Source organism: Symsagittifera roscoffensis, chromosome 10 (assembly GCF_963678635.1).
Source record: "Symsagittifera roscoffensis chromosome 10, txSymRosc1.1, whole genome shotgun sequence".
Taxonomy (NCBI): Eukaryota; Metazoa; Xenacoelomorpha; order Acoela; family Convolutidae; genus Symsagittifera; species Symsagittifera roscoffensis.
In genome coordinates this window covers 20,062,902-20,079,404 of record NC_087071.1, presented here as the reverse complement: position 1 = coordinate 20,079,404, position 16,503 = coordinate 20,062,902, and the positions used below count along the sequence as shown (strand labels likewise).

Here is a 16,503-nt window from a genome sequence, read left to right as displayed (position 1 = left end):
AAGCACTATCGCAAAGAGCTAGGGCATTAGTAATCGTCGCATCCGAAGAGACGGCGAATGATGCAACTGGCAGGAGGCCTTTAGTTGACTCCTGGCTATGAATATCGCCGACGGCAGCGTTAGTCGATACATGTTTAGTGTTTGCGTTACCTGACGCCGGGGAACTTTTAGTATCCTTAGGAGGAAAAATTTTCTCAGCTCCATGTAAGAGCACGTTGTGCGTGCTTTCACAACCTGGCTTGGGGCACTTTCTGGCCTTGCTACAATTACGAAAACTGTGATTGCTCTGTAAACATGCAAAGCAAAGTTTTCGTTCGGCTACATGTTTCGCTCGTTGCGTAGCGTTTTTCTCTTTGAATACGGCGCAATTCCAAAGAGCGTGTTGACCTTTACATACAGAACATGGAGGGTACTTTGGTTTTTCTTTAGTCTTATTACTTACATTTGCGTTACTAGCAAACACTTTCGTACCTACTTTTTGCTTAACTGGTTCTTCACACTTACCCTTAGAATTGATCGTTTTTAGCCTCTCATGACCCTCCGCCTTTTCTTTAAGCCATTCGTTGATATCTAGCAGAGTTGGTCTATGCCATTGGCGTCTTACGGTTTGCATCGACCATGCCTCCTTAAGGTTCGGGGGAAGCTTACTCACAGCCTGATTCAGTAAGTTAACACTTTTCAGGTCGTCGTTAAAAGACAGAGACTTAAATACGGCAACAAGTCCAGAAATTGCAGAGGAAAATCCAATTACATTTTCCGAGTTATGCATTTTGAGCGGCGGAAAATTACTCAATTTATCTAGATGAGCCCCTACTACAGCATGCGGCTGCCCGAACTTTCTTTGAAGAGTTGCTAATGCGTCTTTATATAGTACTCCGCTATAGCTATAGTCAGCGATTGCGGATTTTGCTTTACCCACTACGAGCGTTTTCAGATAGGTGAGCTTTTCATCGTCACTGAGTATGGCTGAATCGACCGTCGATTTGAATTGCCCAAACCACTCATGCCAATTAAGTGGGTTGCCATCGAACTGGGTCAGCTTCCACTCAGGGAGATGATCTTTTCGGCTGTGCATGAGTATATTAACCAACTCTCGTGTCGAAAGTGGACGCTCGACGTCTGCATCAGGTGAATTACCGGGAGTTGACTCTGTGTAACTCGAAGAGTTACCGTGACAATCAGGAACGAACGGTTGATTAGCATGTGAAGAAATTTCAGGCTGTGCAAAGAACACAGTCCCTCCACTTGTATAAGGAACAAAATTATTCGTAGGAACAATCGGAGTTACTGCGGAAAAAACAGTTGTCGAAGGAACGTAGTGTTGTTGAGCTGACATTAAAGGGGCAGCAACAGCTGGTCTCCACAAATTACTATACGGATTATAGTGGTCGCTTGAAAAGTTGTAACTACTAACGGGAACACCCATATGTTGCTGTGATGGGATTACAGGTTCTTGGTAGCCAGCTACTACTGATCCTGTAGTTTGATGACTCAAAGAAACCTGATTAATTGCTGTTGATGCAGGAACAAACGGTGCTACACCAGAAGGAACTTCTGCAGATGTTGGTGGAGCAAAATAGTTTTCAGAAGTTACCGGGACTACTGAACCTATGTTTGGATTGCCTAGCCCCGGATAAGTGGACAAAAAAGTTTGCTGAGGCAAAATTATTGGAAACAGGTTGCATGACCTGCTGTAATCCTACTGGATTGTTAACGGAAACCTGCGATCGAACCAAATTCGACAAATTATGTTGTTGTCCGTGAATGTGGTTACTGTAATACAATCCCGGATCACTAGAAGCTGCCTGGCCATTATTCACTCCTGTAAAACTTGATGAGACCAAGTAATTTGTTGATGCAGGATAAGTTGCCTCAGGAGCTGTTGAACGAACGTGCTGCTGTTGATTGGGAACTACAACAGCATCAGGCTGATTGTGGTCGACAGATTCGACCCAGTGACGCGTACGATCCTTTTCGTCTATTGTTAGTTGTGGAGAGATTCGAGTTAAACCACTTTCCTCAGCATTCTCGCTGATTTCCGACAACTCATCTTCTAACTCAAGCCCTTTCAACTCAATTTCTGCCAGTTTTTCCTATGTTCTTCAGCCAATTCTTCCAACTCTAAACTGCTTTGTTGTTCTAAAACATATTGTTTCATCTGGTTTTGCTGCTCTTTCAGTCTTAATGATACCTTTGCCTGCCTCTCAAGTTCCTCTTGTTGTTTCTTTAAAATCATTAAGTCGCGTTTTTTCTCAGAAAGTGTTTTCGACGGAGCGGCGGTATAACTAGATTTCTGAGAACCTGATTGCTGATGTCGGCTGCTTCGGTGCGACACCTTAGAGCGGGTATCTGTTTTATGCGACCGGGGTTTTTCACTTTTTTCAGAATGATGAGAAACTTTTGAGCAGCTATCTATTTTGTCCGGCTCTGTTACTGCCTCAAAACTTGTTTTATATGTGATAGCTTCCTGCAGAACTTTATCGTTGCTTTGAGTCAACTTATGAAGCCACATATCCTGTGCCGGTATCAATTCGTCGGGATTGGCACTTTTTGCAGCCATATCAATCAACTCAGTATTTATCTCGACCGCTTGTTCTATATAGTTCCTACATTTTTCAATATAAGTATCAATTTTTGAGCAACGACTCTGACTCTCTATGTATTCTTAAATTATCTCGTGGCATTTATAAAGTTCGTTTTCGAGAGTGCTACGTTTCTCAAACAACTTCTTAATTTTCTTCTGAAACTTAACTTCCATGCTTAATAATTTCAGAAATAAACGACTCTCAGAAAAAACTGTATTTTCACACAAGTAAATCCACAAAATACTCTAATACATCAATAACTTACAAGGGGGAGTAACTTGAAGTTTTAACGCTTTAAGTCTGTTGTGAATCGCTCTACGATTTTTAGGCGACAATCGATTCCGCTTCTTCTTAGCTTTCAGTGTATTTAGGTCAGCACTATATCGTCTAAGTAACAACAGAGTCTTCAACTCAAGGGAAGGGGGCTGGTGCAGCTCTTTATACTTTTCGATAAGTATTTGGTCTTTGGCCTTTCGCTTTGAGATAAAATCCTCAACTATGTTAAGAACGAGAATGCCTGTCTTTTTCAACTCCTTTTCTATATTGTTCGTACCATTGCGGCGACAGTATACAATAGCGGTAATATTCTCCTTGTATCTCAAAAGAAGGCTCTTAAGTTGATCAGTACTCAAACTACGGTTGTTGTTACTGCGGTGCTTACTAATGGAGTTATTTATGGCGTCGTGCCAAATAACTAGATCTTTCCGATTCGACAAAAAGTGATGCAGATAGTATTGGATAATTTTCTGCGAGTCCCTGGCGTTAAAGTTAAAGCTTAAGCCGGGCTTTGTGAAACAAGTCTCTTTCACGCGCTTTTGAGACGGTGCGGATAGTATACGGAGCGCGTGATCCAAGGAACTAGCTCCTAGAATGAATACCATACACTCAAGAGACCTATGCGACGGCTACGTTACGCTAAAGTACCAATGGGGTGGGGAAATTAAGTAGGTCGGTTGAACTCCAACAACACACACGGAGTAAACCTGAGGATGAAAGACTTCAACTGAACTCACTTAATATCACCGTACCTGACCACTTAACATTAGTGTCGCGCAACGAAGTCAATAATTGGACGGGCTGAAACGGCTTAGATTTACTTGAAGCAATGGGGTGGGGAAATTAAGTAGGTCGGTTGAACTCCAACAACGCACACGGAGTAAACCTGAGGATGAAAGAATTCAACTTAACTCACTTAATATCACCGTACCTGACCACTTAACATTAGTGTTGCGCAACGAAGTCAATAATCGGACGGGCTGAAACGGCTTAGATTTACTTGAAGCGTACTGGCTTTCAGTTTCACCAATGTGGGTGGGGGGATCAGGCAAATTGGTTAAGTTCCAACAACACACGCGGAAAAACCTGAGGATGAAAAAACTCAACTTAATTTGCCTGATATTTCGCTACCAGACCACTTACCATAAGGTTGGTGTCATGTTACAGCACAGTTTCGCAGAATTATGGGGACGTTTTGACGATTTTTTGGAAATTTCTTACTTTTTTCCCAAAATTTTTCGGAAAATTTTGGTCAGCAGGTTCGAGTCGTAAACCAACCCAAAAAACTAGTCTAGTACCCCTTGTCTATGATCCGATTTCTTGGATTTTCAATCCGTTCACAATTACCCAAAACTTTGTGGTATCGGGAAAATTACCACTTGTAGCTTGCTTTGAGTTGGGATACACAATAAGACACCGTATGTAATTTTATTGCACAAAAAAGTTTATGAAAACTAGATAAGTCTTACAGTTTTTGACGGTTTTGGAGATTGGGCGGTCACCGGTTTCGGTTGTAAGATTTTCGGTCTGCCGCGGAAGAGTTGTCCAGCAATCACCTCTGTATATAGGCCTTCAACTCCAAGACACCAGCTTTGAAAAGAATGGAAGACAGCTTAGCACCCATCCTAGCATCAAATAAGGCAGTTCTAGCACTTCAGTTCAGATGAGACGGAGAAAGAAGACAGATAACTTCGCAGAACAGATCTAGAGCGTCGAATCTCTTCCGCAGTACTTTCGCAGCTAACAACGGACTCTCGTCAACCAGACAGTCACCCCAGCTGCGTCTTGTTCTTTGTTGCTGTTAGTTCCCTCTGTTAAACTCCCCCACCAGTTATCAACCAGATTTTCTCTTTTCACACCGGGCGGAGTCTTTAATTCACTCTCGAATTCACAGGAAGAGTTGTTTTCCTTTGACTCGTTGATGGAAGACTCCAAATTGAATTCAGAGTCTGTTCGCTCTGAATTTCCTTTGTCTGTGGCACAATATATGGATAGAATTGCAGCCGAGTTTTCCTTTTTTTTCAGTATTTTCCTTCTTTTCGTGTCCCTTGTGGGGCGCCAAAATGTGCGCGCCAATCTCCACACTTCGTAATAAAATCTCTTTTCAAACACTTGAATTAACGAGTATTTTATCGGGAAAATAACTCTGGAAATTTCGTAATATAATGATATTTTTAACAAACTTTTTTATTGTTATCGGTAACATCGGACACAAAAAACTGCATAACTCAAAGCAAGCTGCAAAAATGGCCAGTATTTGTCCTTGAGACAAATTGCTCTTTTTAAAGGTCAGCCTTAATCAAGGCTGAACCAAATTAGAGCGAAAAGACGGTTAAATCGGTTTTGGGGGGGGGGGGGATTGAACCTGGTTACGGAGCATCCCATCAAGTTCGGTGCATATTCGAGTTCTAGAAAGGAAATGACCTAGTCGGGATTCAAACCGGCGCCGAACCCGCCGGGACGCACCATGTATACGCTTGGCTACTGTCCCTGTATGCATTTACTTTTATATGCATTTATACTCTCGCACATTTACGTTTATATGCATTTGTACTATTGTTTTATATTTGCGCTGCAACAAAGATATTAGTTCTAATCGATAAAACCAGAGAAAAATCGAACATCTTTCTTTGGCTGGCAAAAGGCAGCTAAGAAACTAAATGTTTGTTATTGTAGCAGCAAAGAAATATTCAGAAAACAAAATTTAAAAAAAAAGAGAGAAAAAGCCTAATAAAACCATTATGGGCGTCAAATATATGAGAAAGAAAGTCGAACATTCGTCTGGTCGTTATGGTATATCAAAAACAACTAGATGGAAACTGAAAGCTAAAAAGAGTGAAAAAACCCCTAAATTGTTTGTTGAAATACATAACTGAAAAAGCAAATTATAGTGGGAAAATTAACTTGGTGAATGAGAAGAGTGTTTACGTTTAGACGTAACTGACCTTTTCTTGTGCAGACTCCAACTTCTGTTCCAGTGCCTGTGCCTTCTTCAGGTACTTGTTCACGTCAGCTAAATCTCCAAAGCCGAAGAACTCCTCGAGTTGTTTCGAGTAAGTGTCCAATTCCTCCATGAACCTCTCGCGACGCAACTAAAAATTATGTAGATTTTAAGTTGAAAATAATTAATCATTGGCGTTTAATGTAATTATGTAAATTTTAAGTTACATAATTAATCATTGGCGTTTAGGAAAATAATTAATCATTGGCGTTTCTGCGATTCGCAGAGAATCAATGAAAGCCTTGCAGCCTGTCTAAGCATAGTCCCTTTTCTGTTATTTTCCCACATTCTAGAATGAGTTCTTCAATTGAGCGAGGCTCTTTTAGCGGTCGTTTTAAAGGTAGTTTTTTTGCGTCTTGAACTTTCACGTGGTAGCACTATTGGAACTAAATTTGATCAGACTGTGGTAGACCTGAAACTGGAGGTCAATAAACACACTATCATTGTCATAGCAGGGGATCGATTACAATTTTTAAACAGAGTTTGAAACAAATTTACTATGACGTTCAGAATGACTGCAAACTTTTTATACTATTTTTCAAAAGATATAAATTTCAATCGCTTTCAAAGAGCGTCTAAGTGAACCTGGATCTTTGTTTCCCGTTTTTTGAAATGAGAGTTTTCATTCTCCGAAAACAAGTTGAAACCTTCTAGGCTATTCTTACCAATTTATCAAAAAAAAATCAGTATCAGTAACCGAAATGAACTGTTTTTGAGATACTTGTGTCAGCAAAAATGCAACTTCAAGAAATGCTACTATTATGATTAGTCAATTTCCGTACAAATCATATAAGGATGTGAATGATTGCGCATTTCCTCGAACTGTCTTCGGACAAATGCTGTTAATTATTCAGGAGACTATAATTTCTTATGGAATAATCTGAAACGTTCTAGAACATTCTGACCTTGAGCGCCTCTTCATACTGTTTTTGTTTCTCCTGTATGATCACTTTGTGTTCCAGAAACACCTCGGGTATCCGTTCGTACCACTGGAAGGTGCTGTTGTTCAGCCGGATGTCCTGAGGAGTGGACACAGAGTACTCCAGCAGGAAGGCCAGTCTGTCTTTGGCCTAGAAATTAGATAGAAAATTGGATGATTAAATGGTGTTTTGATAATTTTAAGGGAAGATGTTCTACAATTTGTTATTTTCTGGTTTTGACCGATCATAGTTGGTACAAACTTTGTATTCGCAAGTGTTTTCAAGGAAACCTAATTTTAGTTTGAAACTTGAAAAAAATTAAAACACGCAAACACAAAGTTCCTCTCAATTACGAGGTTGTAAAATTATAAAAGTTTATTAAAGTTTATTAAAAAATAAAATCAAATAACTAAATAGTAAAAAACTTTTTGAAAAATTGACAAGTATAATGTGGTCGCAACAGTGAGGCTCAGTGATCAAAAAACCATTCGGTTACTATTGAACTTTTTTTTTCTAATTCGAATAATGGCTACTAAAATTATAGTAATATTTTTTAATATATATCTTTTTCTATAAATCTACAAATCTTTAAAGTTTCTGCGATAACACGTGCCTGTATGAGTCTGTTTTCCAACTCATAGACAGTGGTGTCCTCCACGTGTTCAATGTAGGCCTTCAACTCCATCAGTTCAGAAGTGTTTGCAGGAGTGGTCAATGCCTTCTCCGCTATCTCCTCAAACTCTTCACACAACCTGAAAAAAAAAGTTTTCTCAAAATATTATTCAAAAAAGTACGTTAAGGAAAAAACACGCTTTCAAATTGATTTTGTTTCAAATTTATATTGCGAACTGAAATTTAAAACTAAAAAGAAATCAACAAACTATAAAAATCGTGAAGTTTCAAAAAACAAACAATTAAAACATTCCATTGCCAACAGAAAATCTCTGAAAGTTAAAATCATTGAGGTAACAAATATGTTTTTCTCGACTTAAAAAAAGGTTTTCCTATTACAACAACTTCTCGCTCGCTTTAACGGCGCAAAAATAGACAAAACGGCTAACAATTCAAAGCAGTTTTCACTCAACCTTGAAAAAAATTGGATTGTTTTTATGTTATTCGAATCCTGATCAAAAAGGTTTTATTAGGATATAATACTCGGCTCAATCTGATGATTATTTGTGGTGCCTGATTTTGTGGGAGAAAAAATCACGCCCACGTATATACAAAAAGCTACAAAAATAAATATTTTTGAAACTATTGTAGTTTTTAGTGCGTGGTGTAATTTGAGAACTATAAAAACGCTTAAAAACAATTGAAATAAGGTCAATCGACAGTATTTGTGTAGAAAAAAGTGAAAAGACTGAAAACGAATGAAAACTTTAAGCAAATTTTCTTGATACTAAAATAACTCATAGAAAAAATTTTAAAATCGTTCGGATTGCGGTGGAAAGAGTTTTTATTTGATGTATCACTCGAGCCATTTCAATGGTTATCTCCGGTACTTGATTTTGCGTTTACAAAAAAAACAAAGAAAATTAAAACACACCCGAATACAATGTTTCTCCCCATTTTCAATGGTCGAACAAAAACAAGATAAACTAAAATGAAACAGGTTAAATTCTCAGTCATAAATATAGTTTTACAATAAACTCATTCGGAAAAATTCTCCTCTCTCAAGGTTACTACAGAAATTTTGGAGGCCTTATTTTAATCCGACTTCATTGAAAATTAGTTTAGAATTTTTTAGTTATCAAAATAAAAAATATTAAAATCCCTTTATTTCTCGCCATGGTGTTGTTTTTTTCTGGCCAATCTCAAACAGAAAAAGTATGGCGTAGATGCGGTTTTTGTCCACAATAGCTATAAGTCAGGGGAGCACGTAGTTTCAAATTAAGATCAATTAATCTCGATTGCAAAACTTAATCAAAAAAGTTTTTTTATATTAAAAAAGATATGAAGTTTATGGTATACACACAAAAAAAATTGTTAAGAAAAATCACGCTGGATTTAAATAGTCAATTGCGCTTTCATTTTTCTATGCTATCAAAAAATAAAATTTTGAAAAACCAAAAAAAAATTAAAAAGAAATTGAAAATGATATGCAATATAAATTCAATTATTTTGCAAATAATTTTCTGCATTTTGAAAAAATTCCAGACATAAATAAGTCAAATTGAAGGAAAACACTCTTTGCTTCTTTCACAGCGATTGAGTTTTTTATTTTGGAAAAAACTTTGGGCTAGACTCAACTCTACAAATTCTTACCGATAATCTATACAACAATCTATAATAAACGAAAAAAATAATCTATACAGCACATATTTAAATATTTTAGACAAAATCAACAAGAAAAGGTTCTATCAGCTTTTTTAGAGTTTCGAAAAAAAAAATTTGTACACAAATAAAAACAAAATAGCCGAGGATTTTACCAAATATTATTATAAAAATTTCTATAAAACTCGTTATCAAATTTGAGTCGTTTTTAGGATGATTTGTTTTCTTTAAACATGAACAAAAATTGCTTGCTTCGTTTTTTCAGTAAAGTTTATATAGTAAAAATCATATAGAAAAGATGTCCAAAGTTTATGTTTTTCCGAATCAAAATACAAGAAGAAATAGGTATAAGTTGAGAGTTCAGTTTCTTTTTGTGTTATTCGTAAGTTTCATGTCATTTTTTGGAGAATTTTTTAAAACGAAAATGTTTTTCTGAAAGCTGAGACATTGTTTCGATTTTTGTTTGAACTGAAGCAAAACTTAAAAAGCTGTTAATTGATACCACGCTACGAATCGGTACGAGTTTTTTTTGAGGTAGTCAAAATGAGTTTTGGAGTTCACGAGCCACACAATAGATCTTTTCATTTCAAGAAGTTGTCGGAAAAAAAAATTGTTTGGAAATTGACTATAAATTGATTTCAAATCAAAAGAAGATTTTTAGTAAAACAGCCTACTAGGCAATCAAATGCCAGGAAGAAAAATACGTATTAAAATTTTCAGCTAGTTTTTTTTTCAAATTTTGTTTTACAAATTCTAAGAATGTTTTTATATAATTTAATCAGACCGTAACTTAGTAGTTTTTTGGGTAGGTTTAAATAAATCGACCCAAAAAAAACATGTACTTCAGACGACTAATTTTCAGTGCAAAATTTGGAAAAAATACACCATATTTTTCAGTCGAACTTCGAGCAACTTTTGTCTTCGTCGGTTTTTTAATCTAACGTAATTTGAGAGAAACGTGTGAGAAAAAAAATCATTTTGATCGTTTCGTCCAGTAAATTAAAATAAGCACAAAACTCAGACAGGCATAAGTAATAAACAAAAGAAATTCACTAGGTGGTTTAAACGAAATTTTGCACTCAAAGTCACAATTACGAGAGAGAGAAAAAAAAAATTTTAAGACTTGTTAATTTTTCGATCTACTGATTTTTTTGAATTTCTACTTTTTTCAAGCTCTGTACCGTTTGTTGGCCTCAATGTGGTCTTTGGACATCCTCTGGACCAGTTTGGTGGCTAAGTAGTCTGCCCTCTTGGCCATGGCGAAGATCAGATCATCACAGTGCAACTCGAACATGCCCAGACGAGTGACCTAAAAACATTCTTAGATCAGTCGTTTTTGAAGAGATTTATTGTAAAAGATTTATTGAGAGAGTAGTTTCAGAGGAAGTTTTTTTCAAAATGAGGCTTTTCAACAAAGTTCTGCGGAAGTTTATTTCAAAATGAGGCATTCCAAAAAAATCAAACAAAATTGTCTCAGTGTCGAAAAAAAAACTGGTCTGAAAAATATGGAACTTCAGACTAATTAAACACAAAAAAGATGGTGACCAGCGTACTTGTTTTTTCTAGTCTTGACATTGTTTCAGCAAATCCATCCTCTCATTCTTGCATTTTTTCACCAAATTCAATTGCGCATTACCGAAGAAAAAACTAACAGACAATATCATTTGTACGAAAAGCTTACTTATAAAAAAGAAAAAAAAACACTTTTTTATTTTTTTCCGATAACTTAAAAAAAAAATTTCGTATGTTTGAATTTGTTTTCTTAAATCATTGAATGATTTGTGCTACTTGCACAAGCAGGAGATAAATTTCCTCAAAAACGGAAATTAAAAATTTACTATCGCAACTTATTTCCTAGCAGGATTCGAACCACTAGTCGTTTTGCTGTTGAAATGATGAACAAAACAGCTAACAAATTGCATTTTTGTTTCTAATGATCAAAATACGCGGTTAGAATGACAGGTAATTTATACTGATGGTGAAGGATACTAAATTGTACACTGTTTACTTACACTGATTGACTGAAATGATATTAAATTTTTTAAGCTTGTTTTTAAAAAATGGTAAAATATATTTCGAAAAAAAAACGAACAAAAAATAGTGAAATGTGAACTGCATTACCTTTCTCAGTCCATATTCGATCTCTTCTTTCAACTGCAGATATTTCAGAACTTGTTCACAGAACTCGTCAAAGTTTTTATCTTCAGCTGATAGAAAACTCATCACGTCTTTTTCAGCCTAAAACACAAACACGATTTCAGAAAAAGCTCCCAAATTCTATAGCTGATGATGACAATGTTTCGAAGTTGCGGCATTTTGCAGTCAGTTTTGCAAAATCATATCTGCCGGTTTTCAAAGGCAAGGCTTACTAAATATATCAATTTCTCCTGATTTCTGAGATTGTCAAATCTGAAACTTCAGAAGCTCCGATTGACCCAAAAACAAACTATAAAGGCAGAATAAACATCAGAACGCGTTGCAAAACAGAACAAATATTAAAATATTGTTAAAACTAGTTCTTCTTTTAGAAGCTACGTCTTGGCAGTTCTTTTAAAATAATTTTGTCAAAGGTGTTATCACTTTTCTTCTAAAATCATTACGACGCCAAGCTCGGGTACTTTGGTAATGGTTTGGATTCCGCATACATTGTCCATGGAATCCGCATAAATTGTGTTGATCTCCACAATATTTCAAATATTCTTTGAAGTCGTAATTCTGGTGAAATTGAAAGACAAATGTATAAGCACTAGGCGCTAAACCTGAGTGTTGGCTACCGAGCAAGAATTTGGAATCCAGTACAAGGCAGATTTTGAAGACAAAAGCAAAGACGCGCTCGATTTGGGTTCCGCAGACAATTGCTTTTTGGCAGTTGAAGCAAAATAAAGAAAATTTAGCTGGATTCCATAATTTAGCAGTGGACTCCGCAAACAACTTATTTTCTTTCCGCTTTTTATTCTATAGTTCAAAAAGTATAATTGTGGAATTCAGTGACAAAATAACCAAATGACTACGTAATTCACTGATCAACAGCGAAATCCGAAGATAAACGGGAAATTGACAGCGTAATTCACTAAAAAATTGTGGAATCCACAGAAAGTGGACAGAATTCACTTCCACAACCGAAACACGTTTGTCTCCGGAGTCCAATGAAAAGAAAAAAGAAAAAAGATTTGTCGGCCTTTGGGGTAGGTATAGTTACATTGTTTAAGAGTAGAAATCACTGACAAACTTTTCCAACACACGCAAAAGATGTGTCCTTGGAATACAGAAGCGCGAAAGCGCAAAGATGTCTTTAGTCATAAAACCAAACTTGGTGCCGTAATGATACGACTAATGTGGCTCAAAGATTGAACCAGTCAGCGTAGATGAGGCACAACAGGAGTATATATGATAAATTTGCGCGTATACTATCTCTTACAATAATACAAGCAATAAAAAATTCAACAACTTTGAGAAAACTTTCATGGCACTCTGAGAATTATCCTAAGAAACATTACCAAAAATATTGAAAAATTCAAGGAAACTTTTTGTAAAAAGTAGCAAGCAAATTTATAAGCACGTGGAAATTTCAACAATCCGTATGCAACATACACTCGTAACAATGTATTAACTAAACATAAATTATCAAAACTACTTGCGCTGTCAAATATGCATTAGGATCTATTTTAGTAACAAAAAAATTGTATTAAAAAACAACGGACTTGCTAGACATTTAATCAAATTCAATCGATCTAGGCGTTTTTTGTCTGTTACTTGTTTTTTTAGGCATTCTAACTCTCTTCAAACTGCTGTGAATCCATTTGGTCCAATTTAAATCGGCTTAAATCTTTTTATCCGTCTTTATTATTCTAATCAGTTTTACAGATTTTTAACAGATTTTTTTTACTCTTATACTCTTGAAAAATGATTAATTTGGCAACAAACTTGTAGAAAATGGTTTTTGGAAGATTTTTCGTGCTGCTATTTTACCTGAATAGAAAATACGAGAACAACTATGTGCTGTTGAATTTTTTTTGATTTTAATTTGTTTTACAAAAGTGCACAAAAAGAAGATCTTAAAAATGAGACTCGAAACCCTTTTGTTTAAGTTTTTTTTCATATTTTTAAATGGTCAAGTTTCAAAAAATTCCTCAGAAACTGAAAGTTTGTAATTAAAACCATCCTCAAATAATTCTAGATCAACGTAATACTGAACAAGAATTTTCTCGAGATCTTTTTGTGTTTAAAAATTGGAAAAAAAAAATTGAAGAATATAAAATTAAAAAGTCTTTATAGACGGATCTTTTTTGAATTTATTTGACGAGTAAGCTACCAAAAAAGTTACCGGAATGAAACCAACTCTTTCAAATAGATTAGTAAAGCACATAGAATTGAATCAATATAAAACAGTTGAAATCAAAAATAACCTTGATTTTGATAATGATGTTACATAATTGGTCCAATGACAACACTACTTTTACGTCCTGTTAAAATTGAAAGTGATTTAAGCAAATTGGCAATCAGTTGAAAATGGATGAAGTGATGTAAGATGGCGGCTAAAACATTCAAAATATTGAAAACGAAGAAAAATTTCCAGTTCTCGTTTCATTTTCCCAATCAAAAATATATTTTTAGTTTTGGCCTGAGTTTTAAGAGCCTATAAATAATAAGATATTTAAAACAAGGAAAAACTGTAAGCAAGGATAGCCGGTTACTGTGCAAGTAGCCCAGAAAGTTCCAGCCATAGTCTCAGGAAAACACTCTCAAGAAAACAACAAAGTTTTTTCAAATCATTGCCTTTGTTTTTTTGTTATAATTGACAACCAAACTAAAATTGGCGAACTGAAAACCAATTTTTCTTGAAAAATTAAAAGAAAACGAAAAAAAAGTTTTAAAAAAGTTGAAAATGTTTTTTTGAATTTTTGAAACATTTGATTCCAAAAAGGCGATAAACTACTCATAGTAAACTAACGTTACTCAATTAAAAATAAGTTTTACATTTTAAATTAAGCTATTGTATGCTTTAAGGCAATTAGAGTAAGACTGCTCGCTCGCTTCGAAATAAGACAAAAAACTCAAAAAATTCAAACCGGTTTTTCTCGACACTGAGAAAGTTTTTCGAAAGTTGGTTCGAATCACGACTATAAGGTCTTCAATACTCAACCCAGTCCGATCTTTATTTGTGGTACCTAATTTTGCGTGGAAAACAAAAAAAAGAAAAAAAATTAGAACAGACCCGAACACAAAGATCCTCCCTATTTTCAATGGTCGGAACAAAAAACTGCTTTTAGAAAAAACTGACTCAAAGCCTGAAAAAGGAAAAAGTTAAATAATTTCAGTTTCTAATTTTTCATCCACAAAATCTACATCAGACAAAATTCTCTACACTACGAATCCAATGCAACCTCCTTCAAATTAAATATATTTGACTATTTTTTGCATATTGGCGCAAAACAGAAAGAACTTAGAACACGAAGGTTTTTTTTGTTAATATTTGAGCAGACAAAGCCCAATTGCTTTTTTCTTCAATGAAATAGCCCAAGTTTGAAACTCATATCTAGCCAAACCAATTTTTCATCAACCTTCATTTGATTGTATGTATTCGAGAATATCTTTTCAATCTTCAATCAAAAAAATTGAGAAACATTTGAAAAACTAAAAGTGCCTTCAAATAACCGAAAGCAGATATGTATAATTGCCTTCTTTTACTTAATTCTCACATTTTTCAAAGAAAAAAAAATGAATTACAGGATGGTTCACCCAAATGACAAGTATATTCAGCCCAGATTAATGCATTTCTTGAAGAAAAATTCACAGGGTCAATATTTTTACTGGTCAGGAATATCTAACTTTCTGGGGTTTAATCTACTACTGCTAATAAGATAGTTTTCCACTGATTATACTAACTTGTTTTTGAACACGGCTTTTTGAAGTTTTCGGGATCGGCGAACACAATGTAATACCCCAACTAAATTTAAAACTTTTTTTTCAGTTGTATTCTGTCATCCAACTCTGCTTCTATTGAAATTCATGAAAACCTGATAAATATGCTGTTTCAATATGCAGGAGTTTTCAATTGTGTACATAGCACCAGTTTGATTTTTCGACTTCACGGCACTCAGAGCTTAAAAAAAAACGTTGAAAAAAAAGTTGAAGGAAAAACTTAGAAAAAAAACTTTCTGATTCTGAAAACCATAATTATAAAAGTTTTGTGATTGACCAATTGTACAAACTTTAACTTTGCAAATTGCAATTTGCAACATCGTTTGTGTATTTGGAAGGCATATCTTGCAAGATTTTTGGCAAAAGAACACAAATCTTGCCAGAAGATTAAAAGATTTGCTTTTCAATTTCGAATGCATTCTTGGAATTTTTTAAATTTTTACTTTCTAAAAATTAGCAAGAAGTTGCAAGTTTTCTGGAAATATTCAAAAAGCTATTCAAAAATTTCACTATTGATTTAGATTTTATGCATTTTAAAACACATTTGAATTTGCAAGCTTCACAGTTTTGCCAATAATTCTTAGTAGTACGCTTGAATAGCAGTAGAAATTTCTGATTAACGACACAATTGTTTTTCATAAGCCCAAAAGTACTTAAATCAATCTATTTAGAAAAATTTTCAATCTGATATGTTTTATGTACAATAGTTTGGCATGCATTTAAACTATTTTTTTTTGTTTTTGTCGCCTTAGGGAAAACATATACCAGCAAAAACTGCTGTAAAAATTTTGTTGCGTTATTTCAAGACAGAAGCAGAAATTTTTTTAAAATATCTCAAACAAACATCAAAGAAAAAAATTAAGAATAAATTTAAATTACGATGCAAATTTTTGCTTAATTGTTGCAAAGTTGAGGCCAATCTTTCAATGAATCCAAGTTCCGCAAAAATTTCAAGAACAAAATCATAATAACAGAGCTTTCTTGCAAGATATTTTTGTTCCGAGAACTTTTGGTGACATTTAATTCTTGGTTTTCACAAATACAAAAACCATCAGCAAAAAAAAATACCATGGGTTAAAATCCTTTAAAAATTCTGCTCAACATGTGTGCAGACGGGACGGTTTTTTAAAAAATGCTAATTATGCAAAGCTAATTTTGAGGCTTTTATGATTCACCAAAAGAGCGAGTTTCAACTTTGCAATTTAGAACACAGGACGAGTATATCCATTCCACACTTTCAGCTTCATATTATAACCAGAGCACTTCAGGATGCTTATAACACCAGAAAATGTCTATGTGGGTGTTGAGATATATTTGAGAAATTGAAAACCACAAAATGAGTGAAAAATAGGCATAAAGTTTGGTGAAAAGCTTCTAAGTATAAACGAAAAAAAGGCAATCTCTACCAACAAGATGAAAAAAACTTCCTAATTTTCTAATAACATTTTTAACAATGGTCGTGCCGTGAGAGTATTTGCAGGACAATTGTTCGTCAAAAATGTAAATTTATGAAGCAAATCAAAGT

At 34.8% G+C, this 16,503-nt stretch overlaps 1 protein-coding gene across 1 annotated transcript in view; it reads right to left on the bottom strand.

Moving 5' to 3' along the window:
* Nucleotides 1–16,503, bottom strand: part of LOC134855131 (dynein axonemal heavy chain 7-like) — a 366,992-nt gene that overhangs the window by 246,014 nt on the left and 104,475 nt on the right. Inside the window, 5 exon segments of the mRNA XM_063871543.1 lie at nucleotides 5,807–5,953; nucleotides 6,768–6,932; nucleotides 7,396–7,534; nucleotides 10,238–10,365; nucleotides 11,178–11,294. Of these exon segments, the coding sequence (XP_063727613.1) occupies nucleotides 5,807–5,953; nucleotides 6,768–6,932; nucleotides 7,396–7,534; nucleotides 10,238–10,365; nucleotides 11,178–11,294 (696 nt within the window).